The sequence below is a fragment of the Mesoplodon densirostris genome, chromosome 20 (assembly GCF_025265405.1).
Source record: "Mesoplodon densirostris isolate mMesDen1 chromosome 20, mMesDen1 primary haplotype, whole genome shotgun sequence".
NCBI classification, from domain to species: Eukaryota; Metazoa; Chordata; class Mammalia; order Artiodactyla; family Ziphiidae; genus Mesoplodon; species Mesoplodon densirostris.
Window position 1 is genome coordinate 33039512 of NC_082680.1, and position 26070 is coordinate 33065581.

At 45.6% G+C, this 26070-nt stretch overlaps 1 protein-coding gene across 1 annotated transcript; it reads left to right on the forward strand.

Annotated features, from left to right (window-relative positions):
- Window positions 1-1589: 1589 nt before the first annotated feature.
- On the forward strand, window positions 1590-24805 carry CHRNB3 (cholinergic receptor nicotinic beta 3 subunit). The gene is made up of 6 exons (XM_060085955.1): window positions 1590-1641; window positions 10462-10613; window positions 11604-11648; window positions 20725-20834; window positions 21380-22262; window positions 24671-24805. The coding sequence occupies exons 1-6, from the start codon at window positions 1590-1592 to the stop codon at window positions 24803-24805; spliced, it is 1377 nt and encodes a 458-aa protein (XP_059941938.1).
- Window positions 24806-26070: the final 1265 nt, after the last annotated feature.

The following is a 26070-nucleotide window of genomic DNA, read 5'->3' on the forward strand; positions in this document are numbered from 1 at the left end:
GGAGGAGCGGAGAGGGGGTCGGAGGAGGGGACGCCATCCTGCCTCCCCCTGCTTGGCCAGGGCTGCTTTGATTCTGTGCTGGTACCTTGCTGAGCCTCACCTTGGAAGTTGCTAATGCACACGGTGGGGACTTGAATGAGATACAGGGAAATTTTAAATTGGATTAAATCAGTGTAGCTCAGGTCGGCTGTCAGTGCCCGGAGTGTGTTGTTCCAGAACTGGGGCCCCATCAGGTGACTCAGCTCTCACCTGGCCCTCTTCTCTTTCCAGCCCTAACTTCCTCTTGCCAGATTTGCTTTTCTTGAGGGCCTCTGCGTGTGGACAGCACTGAACTAGGTGAGAACTGGACCGACTGTGAACAAGATGAATCCAAGGGTGGTGAACAAGAAGACACTCCGACTCTCCTTTCTCCTGTGGAGGGTCCGCTGGATCTGCCGCCTCCAGGAAACCACAGAGGATGCTCTGACCTTAAAGCACGTGAGAACTGCTAGGTGAGGGCCCTAACGGACATAGTCATTATTCGTTTTTAAAACTGAGGTGCGGGGCTTCCCTGGTGGCGCAGTGGTTGAGAGTCCGCCTGCCAGTGCAGGACACACGGGTTCAAGCCCTGGTCTGGGAAGATCCCACATGCCACAGAGCAGCTGGCCCCGTGAGCCACAATTACTGAGCCTGCGCGTCTGGAGCCTGTGCTCCACAACAAGAGAGGCCACGATAGTGAGAGGCCCGCGCACCGTGATGTGGAGTGACCCCCACTTGCCACAACTAGAGAAAGCCCTCGCACAGAAACGAAGACCCAACACAGCCATAAATAAATAAATAAAAATTAAAAAAAAAATGGAGGTGCAATTGACATATAACATTATGTTGGTTTCAGGAGCACAATGTAAGGATTTGATATTTGTAAACATTGTGAAATGACCACCACAGTAAGTCTAGTTAACACCCATCACCACACGTGGTTACAAAATTTGTTTTCTGTGATGAGAACTTTTAAGATCTACTCTTTTAACAGCTTTCAAATATACAATACAGTATTGTTAACTCTAGTCACCATGCTGCACATTATATCCCCAGGGCTTGTTTTTGTAACTGGGAGTCTGTACCTTTTGACCCCCTCGTGTTCACTCTTCTGAAGCTCCAAGTCCAAAAGGAAGGATGTTGGAGGAACACTGTGTAGGAGAAACTTTCACTAACTTCCATGTCGCATGTTTTCATAGGTGGTTTTTCCCTTTCACACAGCTCTCCAACCATGAGAAAACTAGCTCAGAACATTCAGAAGTTGTCTGGGTTCATCTTCCCTCCATCGCCTTGCATCTCTTTGCGAGAGGGTGAATTAATAAGTCAGGAGTTAGGACCCAGAGAGATTTCTCAGACTTAAGCGACCTGACAGCCGACTAGAAATCAATGAGGTGTACTTTCAGAGACGTCGCGCTGGCGTGAGCTGGTTCGACCCTATTTTACCCTGTCCAGGTGTCCACTTTCCCCGGGTTCCGCTCTGAACTTTGAAGCCCCGCATTTTCTTGTCCTTTCCGATGGACATAGCCTGTTGTTAAAAAGGAAGGAACTATCTCTCTCAAGGTGGCATCATGATGCTGGCAGAATTTATCCTGGTGCTCAGCGCCCTCGGTGTTGCCATCTCAGGTAAGCCCAAGCTAAAGTAAATGAAAACTTGATCATTGTCAGTGCTGATAACGTTAGAATTACAAAATGTAATGTGTAGGTATCTTTAGGATCACCTTTAAAATGTGGCTCCGATGAGTAAGTCTATGAAATCTGTATATTGCTAAAGAAATCGTATCTATGAATTCCATGATGTTTATGCTTTGGTCATTTATTGTGTTATTCCTTTTGCATCGTTATCAGCTTGGTACAAAGATATAAAAGCAGAGAAAATCTTACCAAATGCACTGAATGGTACTCAGAGAATTGTTAAAACATTTAGCATAGGAATTGACTAGATCAACATTTTAATAGCCTATCTATTAACAGTCACGATATCTGTGTGCAGATAATTATCCAAAATATCATGTAGACATAGAAATAGTTTCATAAATTTGTGTATGTAGGTATATTTAGTGTGTATGTACATCAGAATTAAACGAAATATATATCAAACGTCGATGAACCTGTGTGAGTTTTCTGTGACTATTATCCACCAGAAAACAGAGGAATTCTTCATAAAGAATGAGGGCAAATAAAAGGAGAGAGAGAGAGAGTGAAAAGGAAAGAGGGAGAAAATAACTGAAAAGTTTAGGGGAAATGGTCATTGTCACTTGCCAGTTTTCTGGGTTTTGGAATCATTTCACTTTTCCTGTAACTTAAGAACAGAAAGCTCTTCCATGACACCAGAAACCATATAGAGCCAGGAGCCAGATGGTGAGAAAACAGTGTTCTTCCTTTAGCAATTTGTATTTATTTGTCACTAGTATTTTTGCCACATCTGATTATTGTAATTTTCAGATAGAGAACCAGAGGCACTGAGATAGATTTGCCCAAGTCCTGAAATAAATCCTGGAATTAAAAGTCATAAGGCTGTGAGGCATACACACCTGAACGTCATTATATCTTCAAAAATGTAGCCTTTGCTACGGACCCGGGGCTCAGAAACACACAGTCACTTCTAAGTGCAGAGAGTGGCAAACCCACTTTCAAATATCATTAAATTTGGTCTCTGCAAAGTCTTAAGTGCAACTTGACAATCATAAAAATAATAATCAACTTCTGTGTGTTTCAGCATGCAATTAATCATGAAAATAATAATCAGTTTCTGTACATTTAATGTCTGGTGTTTTTCTGCCTTAATTACGAGAGCATCCTATTTCCTATGAAAGAATTGATGCCTACCATTCTGCCCACAGAGAAACCACCCCCTGGTTAGCAGGGGCAGTTAGCACAAACCCTCTGGCTCACCTCTGACCCCTCCTCTGTGCGTTGTAAGTTACACAGAAAGTTGGAATCGGAGGAGGGCCTGGTCCCCGTCTTCCTGTGTGGACTGCAAGAGTTTGGGAATGTAGACTGAGCTGTATACATCCATCCCTGATCTATAACAAATCCATGTAGTAACCGGCAGTAACTCTGGAATTTGTGAGTAGTTCTAGATCCACTGGAGTCTATTGCTATTTTTAGAGCTGCACCACCTTTCCTTAAGTTCTTTAACTTGACTACTCATTGTAAAGAAAATAGTTTCTTTTTGTTCCACAAGACTACCTTCTTCAAATTACAAGGGACAAGCCCTCCTCTCTGCACTTCTGGTTTTGGTGGCAGGGTCATTGTCATGGCCACGCCTTGTGTCTGCTCCCAGAAATAGGGACGGTGTCTTCTTCATCTTCCCATCACTCTTCCCACCTGATGACGTGTGTTATTCATTCAAAAGAATATTTATTGAAGATCTACCATATTGTAGTAATCGTTCCAGTATGTGGGATGCAAGGAGGAATAAAACAAGGTTGTTTTAAGAAACTTTCATGCTAGCAGGAAGCCATGAAATATTTATTATTTGAGTCCACCCTGAGGGCTAGCTCTGCGTGTCAGCAGAAGAGGCTATTTGTGGTATGATATTTTTGGACGAGGTGATGATAATGAAAGGCAAACCCCAAATATACCCAAAAAGTGTCAAACAAAAAATACGCCTCTCCCCACCATACTTGCTGAGGTTTGAAATTCTTCAATTACTTCTTTACTCTCCTAGCTGAGGATAAACAAGGGTATTGTTTTCAATAAAATCGTAAATAATCATGGGAAGTTTCATCCATTAAGTTTTTTTATTGAAGTAGTGTTGTTTTATAATATTATGTAACTTATAGGTGTACAATAGAGTGATTCACAATTTTTAAAGGTTATAATCCATTTCTAGCTACTATAAAATGTTGGCTATATTCCCCATGTTGTACAATACATCCTCGTAGCTTAGTTTATACCTAATAGTTTGTTCATCTGAATCCCCTACCCCATGATACCCCTCCCCCCTCCCCACTGGGAACCACTAGTTTGTTCTCTATATCTGAGAGTCTGCTTCTTTTTTGTTATATTCACTAGTTTCTTGTATTTTTATCATCTATTAAGTTTTATCAATTATTTGTACTTTGGTATAAGAGAGTTTGTCAGAATTTTGCTGAAAGCAGTTGTTGATATGAGGGTGAGGAGAGAGCACAGGGTCTGAGCTCCTGAAGAAAGGTAAGGACACAGGAGCACGAAGAATAAAGAGACCAGAAACTCAAGTCGTGGGTTCCAAAGAAAAATCTGTCTCAAGCTGTTTCTGGGCGCCCCATCCAAATCTGTCATGATTCCACTCACGGGGGTCGAGAGAGCCCTAAGCTCCTCCCAGGGAGTGTCTAGTCCCGGGGTAGCTGTGGTCACCGTTGCCTGGATGCCTTCTCTGCTGCAGCCAGGTGTGAAGATCTGTTCTCGAATCAAGGGCGCATCTCAATCTTGAGGTCTCTGTGTATCTTCGGAACAGCAGATACTGGCCTTAAGAGGTCACGTTTGTGGCTGTCTCATGGACGTAGAGAATCTAGAAGCACTGGGCGTGTGAGTGGCTGGACCTTCCCCATCACTGCTCCCTGTTTTCACTGGGAGAGGTTAAAGGTCTTACTTGAGATCACACAGCCTGGAATCAGGACCAGACCTCTCGTCTCTGGGTCTGAGCCCAGGGCCTCCCAACGTTGAATAAATATTCACTGGACTCTCGTTGTAGCGAGTGATGAGTTTGGCAGGAGACTCCGTGTCCTGAGCCAAGAGCAACGCACCCTCCTGCACCTCTGCCCCGGCCCAGTCCCACGTGGAGGAAATCACTAGAATCAGGCAGGACGCTGCATCTCTGTCTGTCTGTCCGTCTGTACACGTGTGCTGTCTGTTTCTCCCTCTTCTTGCCCTCTGCCTGCGGGGCCGCTTGTCTGGTCCCAAGGGAAAGATTTTGACAAAGAAAAATGAGACAAAGATTAAGTAGGGATGGGACTGCCCTGGTGGCCCAGTGGTTAGGGCTCTGTGCTCTCACTGTTGAGGGCACTGGTTCAATCCCTCTTTGGAGATCTAAGATCCTCCAAGCAGTGCAGCACGGAAGCAAAAAAAGATTAAAAAATTAAGTAGGGGGAAGAGAAGAAAGGGGGAGAAAGATGTTTCAGGAAGGAATGAAAATTCCTTTTTTACCAAAAGAGATGGTGAAAAGCATCTCTAACAGGCAGCACACATCCTCTGAAGACGTGCGTTAGACCGAGTGTGTGTTGTGTGTGTGTGTGTGTGTGTGTGTGTTTTGCGGAGGGGCTACAGGGAAATGCGGGGAGACCCTTGTCTGGTCTGAAGCAGGGTGGCTCTGCTCTGTGACTGTAAAGCACTGGACGTCCCCCTCCCCAGAGAGTGACCCCAGAGCAGTGCCCGTTCAAGAGTCCCCCCAACCAACCCCGCAGCAAAGCAGATTGCCAGGTGCCACCTGCAGCAGAGGGAGATTCCGGGGAGGCGGGGTGGGCGATTACAGAACACCCTCAGCAGGGTCGAGTGTCTCCCCTTGACCAAACAAATACTACCCGGGACCTGGTTTTAGAGCACCATTCTTCCCCGTGGTAGACAGCTTGAAGCAACGGTTTGGAGAATACAGTGCTAACAACACAGCAGCAGAAAGAGCAGTAACAACCAGTATGTGTTCATAGAAGTGAGTTGTTGGAACCGTTTTTATGTGGCAGTAAGACCATGGTGGAGGGAACAGTGTTTTTCCTCCTCAATCTTCAGTGAACTTCATGGGACGGTGGAAAGACGGCAGCTTGGGGTTCAGAAGACCAGCCCGCCCCTCCCATTCGCTGGATGACCCCTCGCAGGTCCCCTGGGTCTGCACCCATAAAATGAGGGGCTCACATCACCATGAAAGTCCCTTCTGGCTCTGTTGTCTTCACGTCTTTATCATTTCTCTTTTCTTCCTCTTTAATGAATGCTGAAATTATTTACGAGTACAAATGTCCTCCCGTCCCTCCCCTGGGAAGCTGACTTTGGGGACTGCAAACCCCCATGGCAGAGGGGGGTGGGACACTCACTCATCCTCCAAGAGCAGTTTCCTGACTTGTCAATGAATCATTGAGATGTATCTTAGAATAGTGGTCTTGTCTAATTAAGCTGAAAGAGAAGTCCATTAGCAAAAATGTGGTTTACACACAACTTTTCAGGAATCCACTTTTTTCCTTTCTTAATGTATTTTTTAAATTTTACTGAAGTATAGTTGGTTTACAGTGTTGTGTTAATTTCTGCTGCGCAGCAAAGTGATTCAGTTATACATGTATATATTCTCTTTCATGTTCTTTTCCACTATGGTTTATCCCAGGATATTGAATATTGTTCCCCGTGCTACACAGTAGGACCTTGTTGTTTATCCATTCTATATATCATAGTTTGCATCTTCTAATCCCAAACTCCCACTCCACCCCTCCCCGACCCACTCACCTTGGCAACCACAAGTCTGTTCTCTATGTCTGTGAGTCTGTTTCTGTTTTGTAGATACATTCATTTGTGTCATATTTTAGAAGGAATCCATTTATTTCTTGAGACCACTTGTCCTGGAAATCCTGAGAACACCTGTGGTTCCACATCCTCTGGAGCCGTGAGCTGGTCTCCCGTGCACAGAAAGTGCCGTTAGAGCCTTGTGTGCATTTATTCATTCATTCGTTCATTCACTTAAAGTCATCTAATGCTTACTGAGGCCTTAGCCTCAAAGAATCAACATGGAAGCCCTTGCCCTTCCTCATAACATTCTATTTTACAAGAAGAACAAACCAGAAACAGTTTGGGGCCTGTCTGTACATCTGCTCCAATAACATCAGTGACTTCAGCTTCTATTTTGGGGAAGATACTAGGCAGAAAACATTCAACCTTTGGCCTTTTTCTTTTCTGTTTTGGTAAGGTCTGTTTTGGGCAATGCAGATTTGTACTAGCCAGCTCAGGCCACCATAACAAAATACCGCAGACTGGGTGACTTAACAGAAATTTATTTTCTCACAGTTCTGGGGGCTAGAAGTCCATGCTCAAGGTGCCAGCAAACTCGGTTTCTGGTGAGGGCTCTCTTCCTGGCTTGTAAACCGCTGCCTCCTGGCTGTGTCCTCACATGGCCTTTCCTCTGCGCTTGCCTGGGGAGAGATCTCTGGTTTCTCTTCCTCTTCTTATGAGAACCGCAATCCTATTGGACTAGAGCCCCACCCTGATGACCTGATTGAACCTTAATTGCCTCTTTTGAGGCCCTGTCTCCAAATGCAGTCACGCTGGAGGTTAGGGCTTCAGCATATGGATTTGAAGGGACACATATCCAGTCCGTAAGAGCCAGTACAGAGCTACGCCTTTTCCTCCTTGACTCAGATGGCAGCTCACCCTCTGAGCTGGGCAACAGGGTCAAAACAAACACATAGGTCTCTGAGAGCAGATCTCCTGGCTTCCCCCTGGACGCTGGTGAAGAGTAGGGTCCAGCTGTCCTCACAGAGGCGGTGGAAGGGGCTGGGGAGGTCAGGTCATAGTCTTAGGAGGTCCTTCCCAACATGCAACTCCCACCGCTTCCAAACTGACAGTAAAGTTATCCTGCCAGGAGGGAAGGTCCAAGGTACTGTCTCAGGATCCTTCTCACATGTCCAACATGGTGATAATGCAGGGCTGTCCCAGATAATAAGCCCATGGTGTGTGTGTGTGTGTGTGTGTGTGTGTGTGTTATGTGTATGGGGTGTGTGTGTGTGGTGTGTAGTGTGTGGTGTGTGTGTGGTGTGTTGTATGTGGTGTGTGGTGTGTGTGTGCGTGTATGGGGTGTGTGTGTGGTGTGTTGTATGTGGTGTGTGGTGTGTGTGTGTGCTGGTTCAGACACGTGCAGTTGTCCTCAGCCTTCCTGGTGTACCTCCACCATTATGAGATGTTGTCCTCAGTGACTTGTTCTCGTGGGCTGAGCTGGGACACAGGGATTTAGGAAGGTCACAGCGTCCTGGCTGTAGGGGACCCACGAGGGGAGGGTTTAAGCTGGCGCCGTTTAGCATCTGTACAGGGAAGAAGGTCGAGTAGCTGGTGGGCAGGTACTTGCAGGCCCAGCGCAGAGCCCAGCACACAGCGTTTTCCTCCTTAGGGGAGGGGCTGCCTGCACAGGGAGGGGGGCGGCGGGCGTGGGGGACAGCCGCGGCCCCCCTGCTTCTCCTTCTCCTGGGGGGTCCAGCTCCGGCCCAAACTCTCCAAGGCTACTCGGCAAACACATGCCAACTAACTGCGCTGTTCTCCGCTCGGCAGCCGCCGTGCCGGCACTGTCCTGAGAGCTGGCAGGCCGTAGGGGAGCCAGACAATAAACAGATGGACACACAGCACCATCAAGAGCTCTGATGCGGGATAAGGTACCACAGTGAAAGGTACAGTATATGAAGTACATACGCAGTGTGGGGAAGGATCCTTAGATGGTGTAACCTCAGTGACCTCTTCAGGAGGAGACGTGAGCAAGGCAGGGCTCCCTAGGGCAGGAGCTTCCCGGGCAAGTTCTGAAAAGTGCAGACGGGCTGAGGCCTAGGGACGAGGGGCAAGGCCAGAGTGGGAGAGGGTGGGCACCCTCTAGGGTCTGGGAGGCCACGGTAAGAACTGGGGGTGTTTTTCTGAGTTTGATGGGAAACCATGGGGGTGGTTTGAGCAGGAAACTGACATAATCCTCTTCTGCTTTTAAGCAATGGTCTAGCTGCTGGAAAATGGACTATAAAAGGGGCAAGACTGAAGCAATTAGGAGGCAGCATATGAATCCAAGAGGGAGATGATGGAGTTTGAGATCAGGGTGGTCCCCCTGGAGGAGCTGGAAGCCATCCGAGCTGCCGTGCTGCTTAGGAAGCTAAGCCCAGGTGTGGGGAGGGAATTCGGGAAGTTCAGCCCGTTCCCTCAAAGGCTTCGGGGAATTTCAATTCCCTGTCCTGCCACTGCCCACATTTCCAGGAAGGTTTTAGGGCCTGTACAGAGGGCTGTCCTGGCTGCCAGCCGCTGACCTGCTTCTTGGTGCCTCTCTGCTGGCTAAGAGTAGTTGAAGTATCGAAGTTTGAGAACCCTTAGGCTTTTGAGTAAATAAGCACAGACGTAAGGTTACATCTCTACCACTCCTCAGCATCTTCATCTTCACCAGCTTTCTAGAGCGGAAGAGAAAGGGTGGAGACGGCCACGGTATGCAGCCCCTTGTATCTGCGCCCGGTTTGCCCCAGGAGGAGCATCCGAATTACATTTTGAATCGCGACTCCCCAGTAAAGTGAAGGTCTCAGGCACATGTGGAACATGTGTGCGATTTTGCTTTCCTTCCCACTAAGACTCTCTGGGTTTTCATTGGGTAAACGTGGGGGTGTGTCTTGCATGTGACCTTGCCAGCCACGTGCGTCTCTCAGTGGGGAGAAGAGGTTTTCTGTGGGAAAGCGGATGGTGCAGAATGGGTCGTTGTAGGATTTCAGGGGGTGCTGGACAGAGGAAAAGTGGGGCCATATTTAAAACAACAAAGAGCTTCCTGGTTTGAAATTGGACAGCATAGCACTGAAAAGAAACAAAACTTACCTCTAGACCACATTCCTAAACCATGTCTTCAACCTGAGTATTAAAGCTTGAAATTAGGGTGTTTCTTAGGCTTTTGTACACTTGGGGAGGAAAGGAGTTGTTGTTAGAACCTGGTTCTTGGCCAGGGAAGCTCTTCGTAAGGGAGGACTTCCCCAGGAGGAAGGGAGGGAACCAGTGGGGCATGTGGTAGGTGTTCTGTGAACATGTGCTGAACGTATGGAAAATGGCCTGGCTCTCCCTTCATTGGTTCATTCATTAAGTAGACATCAAATGAGCTCCTGCTGTGCCCGGCCCCTGTGCTAGGTGCTGGATGAACATCACCAAATAGCACAGATACTGTGCCTGCCATCGTGGAGCCCGAGGGGAGGACAGACAGGGACAAATGCATGACAAATTGTGATCAGGGATGTGAAGGGGCCAGACCAGGTGCAGTGATGGACAGTGCAAGCAGGCAGAGACCACCTCCATCAGGAAGGGGTCACGGGGCAAAATGTGGCTGTGGATGATCCTTCTGGGGTCAAGGTGTTGACCCCTTGATGAGAAAGCCCTGTAAGAAGGCAAAGCTGTGGGTAAAGTATAGAGTTTACTTTTAATTATTTTTTCCTTCCAGTTTTATTGGGATGTAACTGATATATAGCCCTGTGGAAATTTAGGAGGCACAGCGTAATGATCTGACTTACGTGCGTCATGAAAGCATTACCACAAGTTTAGTGACCATCCATCACCTCATACAGATACAACATTAAAGAAATAGAATGAGTCTACTAGGAGCGGTGCGTTTGGGGAGGGAGCTGGGGTGGGTAAGGAGAATGTTTAGAGAGAACCCTTGTAGCCTCGACCCTGCCTCTGCTGAACCAGGCTGTTTAGAAATACACGATGTCCCGCTGGAGAATGTGGGCCCAGCCGTCCCACCTCCCCAGTTAATTCGGGTCCCCTCATGTCTTACAGCTGCTGCAGGATTCAGGTCCATAGCCGAAGAAGAAGATGCGCTGCTCAGACATTTATTCCAAGGTTACCAGAAATGGGTTCGCCCTGTATTACAATCTAATGACACCATAAAAGTATATTTTGGGTTGAAAATATCTCAGCTGGTAGACGTGGTGAGTAATCTTCGGCCCTCAGCTGCAAAGAACATGCATTCCTTCACCCACTCTCGAGGCTAAAATTTGATTTTGTTTTCTTTCCCCATGTCTGCCATTTCAGTTTTAAAAATAAAACCTGCCCCCAAGAAGCCAGTGAAATGACCCGCGGAAAGAATGAGAATGTCATTTTCATTGCAACACTGCTGGTGGGTGTGGGTGGCGTGGAGGAGGGACTTTTTCCTCGGGGGTGGGGTGGGGGGGTGTGCCTGCTAGGAGGGCATCACCCTTGGCAGTTCTGCTGGAGCCACCACGGTGCGCATCAGGGCGAGGGGCAGGGCTGCCCGGGTGGGGCTGAGCCAGGGCTGGCAGGGCTGCTTGCGGGGAGGGACGGCAGATGGTGACAGCATCGGAGTGAGTGCCTGGGTGACCCCATCCCCTCCCGGATGCCCTCAGGACCCCATACCTTTCCCTGACCCACCACACCTTAACATCCTCTACTCATTTTCCTGTCGGGCTCACATTTCTGCCACGATGTCCCTGGGGAGATCCATGAACTTCAACAACCCCGATTCTGCGGAATCATTCTGCCGTGGTCCCCAAAGTCGCAGAATAATCCTCCGCCATTGCCCAAGTCCTCCACGCCACGACAAGCGCACACACGCATCCTCCCCAGCTGACTCAACGCCCGGGATTCCTTCTAGAAAATCATGCAACGCCCGTCTCCGATTTAGCTGATGCTTCATTCTACTTCCCGCCCTTACCGTGCCTTCGGTTATGCAAGTTTATAGAAATATCACCAGAGTGAACTACCACTCGCTCTAATGATTAGTTTTCATTTTAAGCAAAATACGCATAATGCTTTAGGGTCTCAATGTCATTTAACTGTTCTTCAGTTGAGAATCCTTTTCACTTTGGACCCCTCAAAGGTAAGACTCAGGAAGTCTCGGACCAAAAAAAAATTCCAATACACAGTTTCACTTAATTTGAATTTAATTTTCATTCTCTTAGGATGAAAAGAATCAGCTGATGACAACAAACGTGTGGCTCAAACAGGTAACTGTCAGTCCAAGGGCTGTAGCTCCCCCCTAACTCTTCCCATTCTTTTCTACTGAGAAAGGCTCCCGTTGAAAAATAATTATTTTAAAGAGCATATTGAGTTCTTCAGAGAGATGTTTGGGAGTGTTTGGGGAAGGGTTTATTCTTTTGTGTTCTCTTCTGCACGAGTCAGAGGTCAGTCTGGAAGCTCGTAGGCACACCTTGCTCTGTCTTCTTGCTTCTGGAGTGGGCAGGTAGGAGGGTGGCTCTAACACTGAGTCCAGGGCCCTGGTCCCTGGGCTACTTGGAGAAAGGGGGGAAAGGTTTCAGGGTGCAACTTATCCCCATTGAAGCTATCACAACTGGATAAGAAAATCAGGGATGTTAAATTCTCCCTCCTCCCCCCTGATCCTCCCTGGGATGACTCTTCCCCTAATGTTGTTCCCTAGAAAGAGAAAATGGGGAATGACAGAGGCCACTCACCACCAACTTCAGAACAAGGTGAAGCCCAAGTCAAAAATGATGAATCTCTGTTTTCCTAATATGACTAGAAAAGCATGTGAATTGTTTTCAGCTCCTAGCTTGGCCATAGCCTGTTTCTTGCTCTTTCTGGAGTGGCCAGGAAATAATTACCATTCAAGTTTGCATATGTCATGTAAAGGAGAAAATATTGGCACTTCCTTGATAGGAGGTGAGAAGGTTGATTTCATTGCTTATTTTTTATTTTTGTTAACAATTATTGGGTTTTTTACGTGATGTTGCCTCATCTCCCAGAGATTTAAAATCTTCCCAGTGGGGATATGTTAATTATCTCACTTAATTTTAATGTACAAACATAATATTTTTCACTTGTTTATATTGAAATGAATTAGTTATCTATTCAGGTTTAGTAGACTTGTTCAGGTCTTTCTGCTAATCGTTTGTTTATAAGGAACAATGGATAAAAGAGACTGTAAGGACATTCCCTAGACTTCATCTGGTGTCATCAAATTTCTCCTACCCCAAAACTTTGATCAGAGTTGGATAATCATTATAAATTTTACTAGTTTCCAGTTCTCTGATTCTTTTCTTGGTAGGTATGTTAGCATGTTCTGAAATGGATCTGCATATTTTTTTACTTGCAAATAAAAATGTCCAGGAGGAAATAATAAGCTAGGAATGTAGATATAAAAATACAATTTAAATGAATGTATTTTTTGACATACCTATCTCATTCCTCAGAACTTATCCCACTTTTGCACTTTCTAAAGTGGAATTTGGAGGTATTTTGAGTTCATAAAAATCAGTAAGAAGTCCTGTATTTGAGCTTTCAGGGAAGAGAAGAAAAACTTTTCTGTTAAAGTGTAAATAGGCTTGGGAATTTGGCAAAAATAAAACAAACGAACAGACTCTCACTGATTCACACACACCTCCTCCAGCTGCCCCTTGAGGCTAAGCTCTTACACTTAAAACAGTGGTCCGGGACCCTTGGCCTTTGAGATAGTAAGGACTTCTCACTTTTCTTGAGATTTTGGAAATAGGGAGTCATTTCAACCAAAGAGAACAATGTCAGACATGAAGGGAAGAAACCACTGCTCCTTGGTTTCTAGCTGTACTTTGGAAATGACCTCTCGCAAACCTATGCCCCAGAATCACGGTGGCCTGGTGAGAGCCTCCAGGGCAAGACAGAACCAACACCTAAAACCCCCCAACACCCAAAACAGAGCAAGAGAAATCTCCAGGGGGGAGGTGGGGGCTTGCTAGCTGACACTTAGAAAAGCCAGCTGGGGACTTTGGTTCCCATGTCATTGAAGTAACGAGAGTAACATGGTTTCATTGCATTAATTTGCAATGGGTTGTCATGGCTCTTATCCATTTACATTTCTCAACCTCTCTGAATTAGCAGAGCAGGTATCATTACCCCTGTTACCAGAGCCTGAAGAGTCTGCCTCACCTGGCTGGAACCAGCTTTCCCCAGTTAGGGCCTTGTCTGCACATCCAGCTTCGCACAAAACATCAAGGCCTGTTTCTAAATTAGAGGATGATCCAAAATGGGAGAAACCACCGAGAATATTAGGAAACTATTCCACTCACACAGGTTGGATTTGGAGCAGGAATGTCACAATAGGTATTAGTCAATAAGGGCTATGTTGTGGCACAAACAATGTGGCAACAAAAAAGAAAGGAGAATCTATGGCCTGGGTGGCAGGCAGGGAAGGCTGCATGGAAGAGGAGACATTGGAGCTCCACTGTAATGTTACTTTTATACATTTTTTAAAGCTTTTTAAAACTAAAAAAGTAAAAGAAAGGACAGAAGAAAAGGGATGATAAAAAGAAGATACAATTGATGTTTAAAAAAAACTACCATTAGTGTTTTACACAGATGTCAGTTTCAGAGTAGCCAACAACAATACTGAGATTTATTGAGCACCTGCCAAGTGCCCAGTCACTCTGCCGCTGTGTCATGGGAATGAATGCATTCAGTTCTCACAGCCACCCCCTAAGACAGGCCTGTTATTATTCCCACCTTGCAGATGAGAAGACTGAGGATTGGAGGACTGGAGTGACTTGCCTCGGGTTACACAGTATTAGGTGCAGCCTGGCTTGTATAAAGAAACCATATTCTTCTTCAGACTGGAGGGAGCTGACGGGAGACGTCCAGCGCTCCTCTCAGGGCTGTCCCTGTAGAGTCCGGTTCCTAATCCTGGCCTTCTAAAGCTTCGATTCCTCAGCCTCTGGGACGTCTCATGGAGTTGGTCTAGAAAGACACGTGGGACAGGATGAGGCTAGGGTTCGCTCCATCTTCCATTCATTCCACAGGCTTTACTGAGAGGCTGCTAAGGGCCAGGCACTCTGCTAGATCCTGGACGTACAGAGCACAAAACAGCCCTGCTTCAAGGAGAGGATCTGGTGTTAGTTGTGTAAAAAATAACTACTGTAATATGCTAAACACCATAAGGAAAGTATATACATAAGGAACTGGGTCATTACAATAATGACAATGAAACAGGGAGTAAATCAGGGAAGGCTTCCAAGGGGAGGAGACGTCTAAACTGGCTCTCGCAGGATCAGTAGAAGTTCTACAAGCCATAAAAATGGAGAAGTTGTGACCCACCTGAATAGGCTTCCCAATAACACGACTTCCCAAAGCTTTCACACCAGAGCAAACCTACAGGAAACTCTTTCCAATCACCCCTGTCTACCTCAGTCAAAATAAAGACAAAAATGACCAAACCTTCCTCTTTTGTCATTGCCCTCTCAGACACTGAAAAGTGCCCCCTAGTTCATTTCCACAGAGAGAATAAAATTCTACCTACTTGGACCAAAAGCATGTCTCCTGATAGCATATGCAACTGAGATGCTTGGGTTTTTTGTTTGTTTGTTTGTTTACCCAATTCCTCTGCTGTATCTTCTATTTCCTTCATTCTCGTCTGATATATCTAGACATTTCTCTTCTATCCTCTCAACCACAGACCTTTACAAGCACAAATTTAGTGACATGCTGAAAAAGTCCTCTACGTGGAGCTATTTTTATGTTACTGATTTTATTTTGCAAACACATTTGTCTTCCTCCTTCGTACTCCCAGAGAGTAATCAAGACCATATAAATCATAAATAGATTATTAACTCACTAAAACTCCGTGAGAAATACTTCCCTAGCTGCTCAGATTCTGCTTCGTCGTTGTCAACGTTAGGAAAACTGCACCGTAGGTACCCAAAAGGGGATGGAAGATGAAAATATCCCTTCTTTAATGACAGGAGGGTTGGCCCTTTGCCTAGATGTTATCGTGTGAATAATCACTCTGACGACAGATGTCAAGTATATTCACTCAACTAGCACTTCCTGAGCACTTACTATGTGCCAGGGATGGTGGAGGGCACTGGGCCTGCACCACTGGAGGCATACTCCAGTGAACCAGTAAGATTCACTGTCGCTGGGGGCCGGCTGCTATCCTAGCCCCATGACGACCCCAGGGGAAACAAAGCTTCCTTAATCTCTGCCCAGGCCAACACCTGAGACGGGTGTTGTTTCTCCAACAGCTGATTCCTGTTTTAGATCAAAAAAAAGTTCAGAAACATGATGAAGGTCTCCTTGGATGAATCCCTGCAGCTGGCTTGCAGGAGAAAACCAAGAAGCTGATTTATTTCATAACAAACCCAAGGAAAGGACGGCCTTGCCGTAAGGTCTGGGCCACGTTCCCAAAGCCTTCCACAGCCTGTAATGGCACTTGTACGTCTAGGAATTTACCCCAGACCTCCCTCACCATCTTATTTTCCTTCCTTTTCTACAGCCTCGCTCTGACCTAAGCAGAGGAGACCCGTGGGGTCTTCTGATTCACGTGGATTCAAGCAGGAATCCAAAGTCTCGCTGTATAAACTTGAGCAGGTCACTTCGCCTCTCTGACCCTCAGTCTCTTCATCTAGCAAATAGAGGCAATGCCTAGCTCACAGTGTCGCTGGAAGGTTAAAGGGGATTGTGTGCATGAATGTGACTCCTACATGGTCTGGCACGTAGTGGGGACTCAATACATGTCATTTCCTGGTGCCACCTTTGTAGGCTTTCTCATCCTTAATGACAAAGCCCATTTCTTGGCCTTGACAACTCATAGATATTATGGGAATATGAGACATATAATATGTCATGTGGCTGTCTTTAAAGTGAATCAACATTAATTCAGTTTTAGGAATTTCACACCTGGCTTTGAGATAACTGAAGATCCCAAGGGTGTCCCAGAGGTTGCCCATCACCAGCAAGGAATATTGGTTCCTTACTCTCTTTTGGTCTTGGGATTAAGAATGACTAATTATGATAATAATATTTTTTCTAATTATTAAGAATAATTAGAAGAATTTATTTATTATAAAAAAGTCATGACTTATAGTTTAAAAAAGTCGTATGATTTAGGTTTAAATGAAATTTGGTAATATCTCGACACGTATGGGTGATATTTCAGGTAATATATGTAAGAAAAGACAGTTTTAAGGGAATATATATGATATGGATTTGAAGTTGCACTTTTCAGAATTAAGAGAGCTAGACTGGGAGTATGTTTCCATTTTTTTTCTCAGTCAGAGATTAACTTTGGTATTTGGCCCTGACCTACCCTGTGCTCCCCTGTTTCCTATAATAACAAGCTCTCAAGCCCTTGACTGCTGCAAAGTGGAGCTGATGTTTGTACAGGGCTTTGGGAATCTTGGCCGGGACATGCACCATGAACACTGGATATTGTTTCTAATCTACTGCTTTAAGAAGGCAGAGACAGGAGATCAATCTCCAAATGGCTCCACGGTTTCAGAGAGAGCAGGGAAGTGACCAGAAAGCCTCACAGCTCCTTAGAGAGCGGGACCGGGGATTTGGGCTCTGAATCCTCACCTTGACCCAGCTGACCCTAAGACGAGCAGTGGCCCTGGGGTGTGGGGCTCAGCCAGCATCATGGTGGACCACAACCTGCTGGGAATTCTGTGAGCCGCTCTGATGGGCACGTCGGGGGGGAGAGCGTCTCCGATTCCCCAGGTCTAGCATCAGAAGGACCCCAAGATGGTGAGGAATGTCTCCCTTAACCCCGCAGAGGAGCACAGCTAGTAAAGAACAGTGCAGGGGTGGAACTCTAATTCAGAGTTGCCTCTCTCTTTGTCTCTCTCTCTCGGGTACCCCCAAGTAAGTGGCAATGACCACAAGTCCCACCTGCCCCTTTTCCTTGACTGGTCAAGAGCACACCCTGAATCCACTGGAGCTGTCTTTATATCCTCCTCGAGGATTGAGACGTGTCCCTCATTCATCCATCCACTCACGTCTGCTGTTCACCCTGGAACGGCGCCCACAGCAGACCTGCCCTCCGCAGCACCCACTGCCCCTTCCTACCCTCTGCTTCAGCTGCGATGTCGTCAAATCCTAACCTCCTTCCCGGACCACTCACTGTCCTGCATCTCCACACCCAAACGCGCCCTTCATGGCAATGACCACAGGGAGTGGTGATGGTTTGCCGGTTAGTTTACTCGTTCTTGTCTGAGGCAGCCCCAGGCTAGGAGGGCAAGGCGGCCCTGCTCAGTGCTGGTATAAGCCTCGCATATTTGTGGAATGAATTAATTCCCCCCAAACTGTGAGCCTCCTAAAGCACTGTCTCGGAGCTGTCTCTGGCCACAGCTGTGCATCTTGCTGTCCGGTGAGCGAGACAAATCTTTCTGACGGAACAGTCTCTCCCTCTGGGGCTTGGCCCGCTTCCCTGAGCACAGTCTGTATGGCCGGTGTGCGTTTGCTGGGATGTGCCCCCAGAATGTGAGCTCCCCCACCTTCCTCCTTGGCTGTAGAGCCGGGCTTAGGCAAAGACGGGCAGTGCCTGTAGAAGAGAGAAGACTGAATTCCAGAAGCAGGCAATTTGATTTCCAGATCTTTAGGTTCCAAGCGGAAGAATTGTGGGTTTGGATTCACTAACTGTGCTCGCTTAACACTGATTTTTAAAGACGGAGCCAGAGTGTAAGAGCCGAGCTCCAGCCAGTCTGCCCGAGGGCACGTCTGTCCCCGGGGCTCATCGCCTGTGGGCCTGCAGCTCGCTCTCTGCTCGGGATCTACTTTTATATATAGAAATATACTTTCCATATATATGAAGAACTAAAAACTCAGTAATAAGAAAACAGACAACCCATTTGAAAAATGTGCAAAAGATTTAGCAACCACGTCACCAAATAAAATGTATGGATGGCAAGTAAGCACATGAAGAAATGCTCAACATCATTTAGTCATTAGGAAAATGCATAGTAAAAACCATAATGAGATACTACTTTACAACTATTATAATATAGTTAAACATTTAAATGTGACAATACCCAGTACTAGAGATGATGCCATACAGCTGGAATGCTCATGCATTGCTAGTGGGAATGCAAAATGATTCAGGCTCTCCGGTATGTATCATATTAAGTTAAACGTACACTTACTCTATGACCCAGCCATCCCACTCCTAGATATTTACCCAAGAGAAAAAAAAGAATGGTTTTCACCCAAAAAACTACAAAATGTTTATTGTGGCTTTATTTATAATCATTAAAAGCTGAAAAGAATCCAGATATTTTCCTTGGTGAATGGATACAAAGAATTGTGGTATATTCATACGGTGGAATACTTCTCACTAATATAAAAATGAACAAACTACTAATACAACCTAGAAGAATCCAAAATGTATTCTGATAAGTAAAAGAAGTCAGGATGGAATGGCTACCTATTGTATGATTCCATTATATGACATTCTGGAAAAGGCAAAATTATAGGATCAGGGCTTCCCTGGTGGCGCAGTGGTTGAGAGTCCGCCTGCCGATGCAGGGGACACGGCTTCGTGCCCCGGTTTGGGAGGATCCCACATGCCGCGGAGCGGCTGGGCCCGTGAGCCATGGCCGCTGGACCTGCGCGTCCGGAGCCTGTGCTCCGCAACGGAAAAGGCCACAACAATGAGAGGCCCGCGTACCACAAAAAAAAAAAAAAAAAAAAAAAAAAAAAAAAAAAATTATAGGATCAGAAAATAGATCAGTGGTTGTCAGGGACTGGGGATATGGGAGCGGTTGATTACAAAGGGGCAGCCCGAGGACAATTTGGGGGCAACAGAGCTATTCTGGTATCTTGATGGTATTAGTGATTATCCAACTGTTTGCCTGTAGAACTGTAGAGTGACTTTTATCGTAAGGAAAATTTTAAAATGTAAAAGTGAAAACAAACCAAAAATGCTGCTCTGAGTTCCCTTCAGCATTTCTGGGATTCAGGCTTGCTGCCGGTAGTAGAAATCTCCTTAAGAGGAGACAAATAATTCATAAGAAGGAAATTATATTTGCTTTTCAAAATGGGCAGAGGAAGAGGAAGGAAGAGAGAAGCTTGTGAGTACCAAGTAAGCATGATAAATGCTTTATTAGTTTGGGCTCTTAAGCTGTCAGTCTTCATATGCATGGTTTTCCATAAGTAGTCATGCAATTTTTTTTTTAATCCTTTACAGCGTAGCTTTTTAAAGACCCATATCTTTTAAAATTTGCTTTTCAAGGACTAAGCCTCACACATATTGCCTAAGAGAGGCGATGTCTCATCTGGTGTGTATAGTTCCATCCTTTTCCAGGCATCATGCATATTTCAATATTTTACCATCTAGTGAATCATCTATCTGCTGACTCCTGAATTTTTAATGAGAAAGTTGGCATCACTGGGCTCCAGGAAGCCTCACACTGGGCATACCCTCCCGACTTCCTGAAATGTCATTTAATATTCTCCTGTATCATTCCTCAACTGTCCACATGACAGACAGTGGAATAATTAATTTTCAGGTCAGATTTCATAAGATTCTAGATCCTAAATCTTTTTAAGTCCACTTCTGCTGCAACTGGGTCATCCATACATCATCCTTCATAATTCAATCAATTAATGGTCAGTTTTGTTCATCTGGATCCACCAACCCCTGTAAAACATGCTAAATGATTCCATTCTATTACAAGGAAAAATACACAAGCATCTGGAGGCTAACAACGTTAGGAATATAATTTAAAACTGGGTTTGGTACTCACAAAATAAATTCAGATTAGAACTTAAAAGGAGATCCTTGGGAAATATTTTTTCATTGGATAAAAGTTATAATGTCCTCAAGAGTAGTCAGCAGGTACTGGAAGTTTCATATTAACATGCTGCATGCATCTTTGTCCAAGACTCTTGACTGATATTCAAAATCATTTGTCTCAATACCATTATCATGAGATTACAATATCACTGGACCCACTCTCCTAGAATAAACTGAGTTAGAGCTATCTTTGCTTTTCTTTTGTTCCTTAGGAGAAAATAGGCTGAAAAAATAGGTCATGAATCAGTGGTGTTTGCTGCTGAGCCTCTAACTTGTGAGGTAGATAAGGCAATTTTGGAAATCTCAGACTGGACAGGTGCGAGAGTCTGGGCGCCATCGAAGACCAGGTTGGCTCAAACTGTATCTTGACCTGCCCTGAGTCACAGATAGGGTCATAAGGTCTAAAGTGGATGAATCTCCCTTTTAAAATAAAACACTGGATTAGTAAATTAACATAAACTTGAAGATTCCAAACTCTAATACCTTGAACTTTCAGAACAAAATTACAGTCTATTAATGTCACACAGGCATGGACAGACCACAAATTACGCTGGAATCCAGATGAATATGGTGGAGTTCATTCCATTAAAGTTCCCTCAGAATCTCTCTGGCTTCCTGACATAGTTCTCTTTGAAAAGTAAGTATCACAGTAGAAAAGTGCACTGGTCGGATTAGGAGTAGAAATAGAAAAGCCTGGGCTTCCCGGGTGGTGCAGTGGTTGAGAATCTGCCTGCCAATGCAGGGGACGCAGGTTCGAGCCCTGGTCTGGGAGGATCCCACATGCCGTGGAGCAACTGGGCCCGTGAGCCACAACTCCTGAGCCTGTGTGTCTGGAGCCTGCGCTCCACAACAAGAGAGGCCGCGATAGTGAGAGGCCCGCGCACCGCGATGAAGAGTGGCCCTCACTTGCCACAACTAGAGAAAGCCCTCGCACACAAACGAAGACCCAACACAGCAAAAATAAATTAATTAATTAATTTTAAAAAAAGAAATAGAAAAGCCTGATTGTCCCAAAATAATTAAGAGAAAGGTACAGCTTTAAGGAGAAAATTATTCCTTTTGGAAATATTGTTTGACCCTGTGGTAGGAAAGTCATAAAATACAAATAGTACGACGGTGGGAAAAACAAAAAAACAGTTAATATGTGTTCAACTAACCATCAGGTGAACCGTTTTTCGACAGCGCTGACGGACGGTTCGAAGGCTCGCTCATGACCAAGGCCATCGTGAAATCCGACGGGACCGTGGTGTGGACGCCTCCTGCCCGTTACAAAAGCTCCTGCACCATGGACGTCACCTTCTTCCCATTCGACAGGCAGAACTGCTCCATGAAGTTCGGATCCTGGACTTACGACGGGACCATGGTTGACCTCGTCCTGATCGACGAGAACGTGGACAGAAAGGACTTCTTCGACAACGGAGAGTGGGAGATCCTCGACGCCAGGGGCACGGCGGGGAGCAGGAGGGACGGCGCGTACCGGTACCCGTTCGTCACCTACTCCTTTGTGCTGCGCCGCCTGCCGCTATTCTACACCCTCTTCCTCATCATCCCCTGCCTGGGGCTGTCCTTTCTCACGGTGCTTGTCTTCTACTTGCCTTCTGACGAGGGGGAGAAGCTCTCCTTATCCACCTCCGTCTTGGTTTCCTTGACAGTGTTTCTCCTGGTGATTGAAGAGATCATCCCATCCTCCTCCAAGGTCATCCCGCTCATTGGTGAGTACCTCCTGTTCATCATGGTCTTCGTCACCCTGTCCATCATCGTCACCGTGTTTGTCATCAACGTCCACCACAGATCTCCCTCCACTTACCACCCCATGGCCCCCTGGGTGAAGCGGCTATTTCTGCAAAAACTTCCTAAATTACTTTGCATGAAGGACCACGTGGATGGCTACTCTTTCCTGGATAAAGAGGAGAGTAAACCGGCAGTGAGAGGTAAAGTCCTCGAAAAAAGGAAACAAAAGCAGATGAGCGATGGAGAAAAAGTTCTGGTCGCTTTCCTGGAAAAGGCTGCGGATTCCATCAGATACATTTCCAGCCACGTGAAGAAAGAGCATTTCATCAGTCAGGTGAGGGGACCGCCGCAAGCCAGGACTGAGATTTTAACGTCTGTTTACAGCAAATGCATACTTGTTTAAAATGTGACCTTATTAGCTCTCTGCTTGACACACATAAAACTTAAAACAAGCTCTGACACAAAATAGAGACTTCAGTGTGGATTTTCAGGGAGAAGTTCACAAAAACAGAATGAGCAAAAGAGGAACAACTATAGATTAAGCACTATTTCTAATAAGTAGACTTAATTCTATCTAAAATCATTCAATTCTACATTTTAAGTTGGTTATCCTGGTCTCTGGTCATTTATCTCTCACGTTTAGTGGGATGATGGATATCTCTATTCAGCATATTTGGAAAAAAGAAAACAGAAAGAATCAATTTTTAAATTTATACAAAAACATGGTTTAACCATAGATATTTCGTTCACAGATTTAAACAGATTTATTTTTTAAAATGTGACGAGGGTGTGGATTTCAGACTCAAAATGGTCCTGCATGCAGATGCTGCCCATGTTCCATATGACTTGAGAAAAGCTACTTAACCTGAACTTCAGTTTTCTGAAACCTCCCTTGAAGGGTTAATTGTGAGGAATTAGTGACATCAAGTATAAAACATGCACTGTGTGCCCAGCGCACGCGGTCCCATGATTATGTAAGCAGTCAATAAATGTTAATCTTCATCTTTCTTCTCCTGTCTTCCCTCCCTCCTCTACATGGTCCTTCCCCCGTGGAAGGAAAATATTATTTGACATATAAATACTCAGCACAGGGCTTCCCTGATGGCGCAGTGGTTGAGAGTCTGCCTGCCGATGCAGGGGGCACGGGTTCGTGCCCCGGTCTGGGAAGATCCCACATGCTGTGGAGCGGCTGGGCCCGTGAGCCATGGCCACTGAGCCTGTGTGTCCGGAGTCTGTGCTCCGCAAGGGGAGAGGCCACAGCAGTGAGAGGCCCGCGTACCACACACACACAAAAGAAAATACTCAGCACAAAAACAGGTCTGTTGCTTAAAACGAGTTAATAATTACACCAGTTTATAGGGTTCAATTATTTTACTCTAAAATCAGTAAAAATTAGTGCCAAGATCCTGATCTCATAAACAGACTTATGAAAGAATAGGGTTTTTTAGAAATATCCTCTACTTTTCATGTAGACACTGCCTAGTATCTCTCCTCTCTTACAATTTGTCATTTTTTTCATCCACTGAAAAATTTTTTAAACAGCACTAGAAAAAATGCTGCTATAGAAAAAACATTACAGCTATCCTTAAGGATTTTTTGTTTCTTTCTTTCTTTATATCTTTTAGAAATTCTTTTTTTAATTTTACTTTGATTGAAGTATAGTTGATTCACAATGTTGTGTTAATTTCTGCTGTACAGCAAAGTGACTCAGTTATACATACATATACATTCTTTTTCATATTCTTTTCCATTATGGTTTATTACAGTATATTGAATATAGTTCCTGGTGCCTTTTAGAAATTCTAATACAAAGATTTAAATAGCTTTTCTAAAAATTATAAAAATAACACATGATCAGTATAGGGAATTTGGAAAATACAAAACATTTAAGATGATTCACATTGTTAATAATCCCCCACTTAACTTTGAAACTTTTAACATTTTCATCTGTCTTCTTCGTGGTTTTCCCCAAGGTTTTATTTCTAAACCTCTATGTGCACAAAATACATTCAAATTCTGCATCAGCTTCTATGTTCCTTCTAGAACGGCAGGCATCCTGCTTGGTGCCATCTTTACCAAATCCCCACGTACTGGAAATGGGACACTTATTTTCCCTTGAAAGATTGCTGGCCCCGTCTCTGAGGCTCCCCCCAACCCCCGCCGACCCTGCAGCTTGTCCTGCTCTGACCTTGCCCTCACTGGCCACTGCCCAGTCTCCCCAGCCTCCCTTCCTCCAGAGGGACTTGGTCTCCTCTCTCCCTCACCAGTTCCTGTCATCTCCTCCAGGAGTGTCCATTGTAGACCCACCCACCTGGGGAGTGGAGGAAAAGAGGTCCTGAGTCAAGTGACCGCAAAAATTCTTAATTTATAAATTTGTGATTTATTTCCTATGTCATATCAGGAAGCATCACAGTAAGAGATGCTGGTTTTTTATTTAGGTAAAAAATCAGGCTTTTCCCATTTCAATCAGTAACGTTCACAAACGCATTAATGATTCTGCTCTTTCTATTTTACATCCTCAACGGTGATGAAAGTGTTTTCCCATGAACTTGAATTATGGGCTGTTTACTTGGGCACCGTCAGTGAGGTCCCAGGAAGCCTATATTGCAGGGGATGTGTCAGGTGCATTTGGAAAACTGCAGGGCTGTAAATCTGAATAGGACTCTTCCTGAAGTCCCTTGAAATGAATTCAGAACAGCTGCCCAGCATCCTGAATGGGAGGCGTCTTTTTCTCTTTTGCAGGTGGTGCAAGACTGGAAGTTCACAGCTCAAGTTCTCGACCGGATCTTTCTCTGGCTCTTCCTGATCGCGTCTGTCACTGGCTCAGTTCTGATTTTCACCCCTGCTTTGAAGATGTGGCTACACAGTTACCATTAGGAAGAAGTCTCCAGAGCAATCTAAACCACACACATAAAGACAGAATTATACCCTAGAACTGACATCCAGCCCCCATGTGTATACAGCATCCAGGCGCACGTGCTTATCAGGAGGCCCCGAGTGTAGACGTCATCTTGTGTCATCCTCAGGGAGGTTGAACCTTGGTTGCCGTGAGAGTGAGTTGGGTTTACATCAGGCAGACCCTCCTCAGACCCCTGCCTTGGCTTCTGCAGACATTCAGGGAGGAATCGTGTGTCCAGCCCTGAGGTCACGAGCCAAGACACACTAGGACTGCGGCAATGGCCCACGAAGAGTTCCAGGAGGAGGTGTGGGAAGCAGGTCTTTTCCTAGAAAACTGAAATTCTGAACATGCTCTGATAGTGACTTTTTTTTTTTTTTTTTTTTTTTTGCGGTACACGGGCCTCTCACTGTTGTGGCCTCTTCCGTTGCGGAGCACAGGCTCCGGACGCGCAGGCTTAGCGGCCATGGCTCACGGGCCCAGCCGCTCCGTGGCATGTGGGATCCTCCCGGACCGGGGCATGAACCTGTGTCCCCTGCATCGGCAGGCGGACTCTCAACCACTGCGCCACCAGGGAAGCCCCTCCCCTTTCTTTTTGAAATTTCTAACAGAAGGGTTTTAGTATCCCTAGCTGTCTTCCAGATTTATTAACTTATTAACTTGTCTCTCATACTTTTTATTTCTTCAACTCTTTCCATTGTCAGTTTGATGTTACAGCTGAGTAATTTGCTTTTCAGTTATTGTTTAGTCTTCTATTCAGCCCACCTACCCAGGTGGGGGATTGGTTTGTCTGTGGATAAATCACGTATTTGATTTCCAACAACTCGAATTCTTCTTTTTGGATGTCATACCCTCTGGAATATATATTAGGGGAATAGTTACTTTAAAGTCTTCTTCTAAGGACTTCCCTGGAGGCGCAGTGGTTAAGAGTCCGCCTGCCAATGCAGCTGACACAGGTTCGAGCCCTGGTCCGGGAAGATCCCACATGCCGCAGAGCAACTAAGCCCGTGCGCCACAACTACTGAGCCCACGAGCCACAACTACTGAGCCCGAGTGCTGCAACTACGGAAGCCTGCACACCTAAAGCCCATGCTCTGCAACAAGAGAAGCCACCGCAGTGAGAAGCCCATGCACCACAACAAAGAATAGCCCCCATCACTGCAACTGGAGAAAGCCCACATGCAGCAATGAAGACCCAATGCAACCAAAAAAAAAAAAGCCTTCTTCTACTGTCTGCAATAACAAT

Excerpts from the sequence above, each read along its gene's own strand:
- CHRNB3 (XM_060085955.1), top strand. The coding sequence starts at position 1,590 with ATGCTGGCAGAATTTATCCTGGTGCTCAGCGCCCTCGGTGTTGCCATC. Across the intron at positions 1,642-10,461 it reads CCTCGGTGTTGCCATCTCAG|CTGCTGCAGGATTCAGGTCC; the intron begins GTAAGCCCAAGC and ends CATGTCTTACAG. Across the intron at positions 22,263-24,670 it reads AAGAGCATTTCATCAGTCAG|GTGGTGCAAGACTGGAAGTT; the intron begins GTGAGGGGACCG and ends TCTCTTTTGCAG.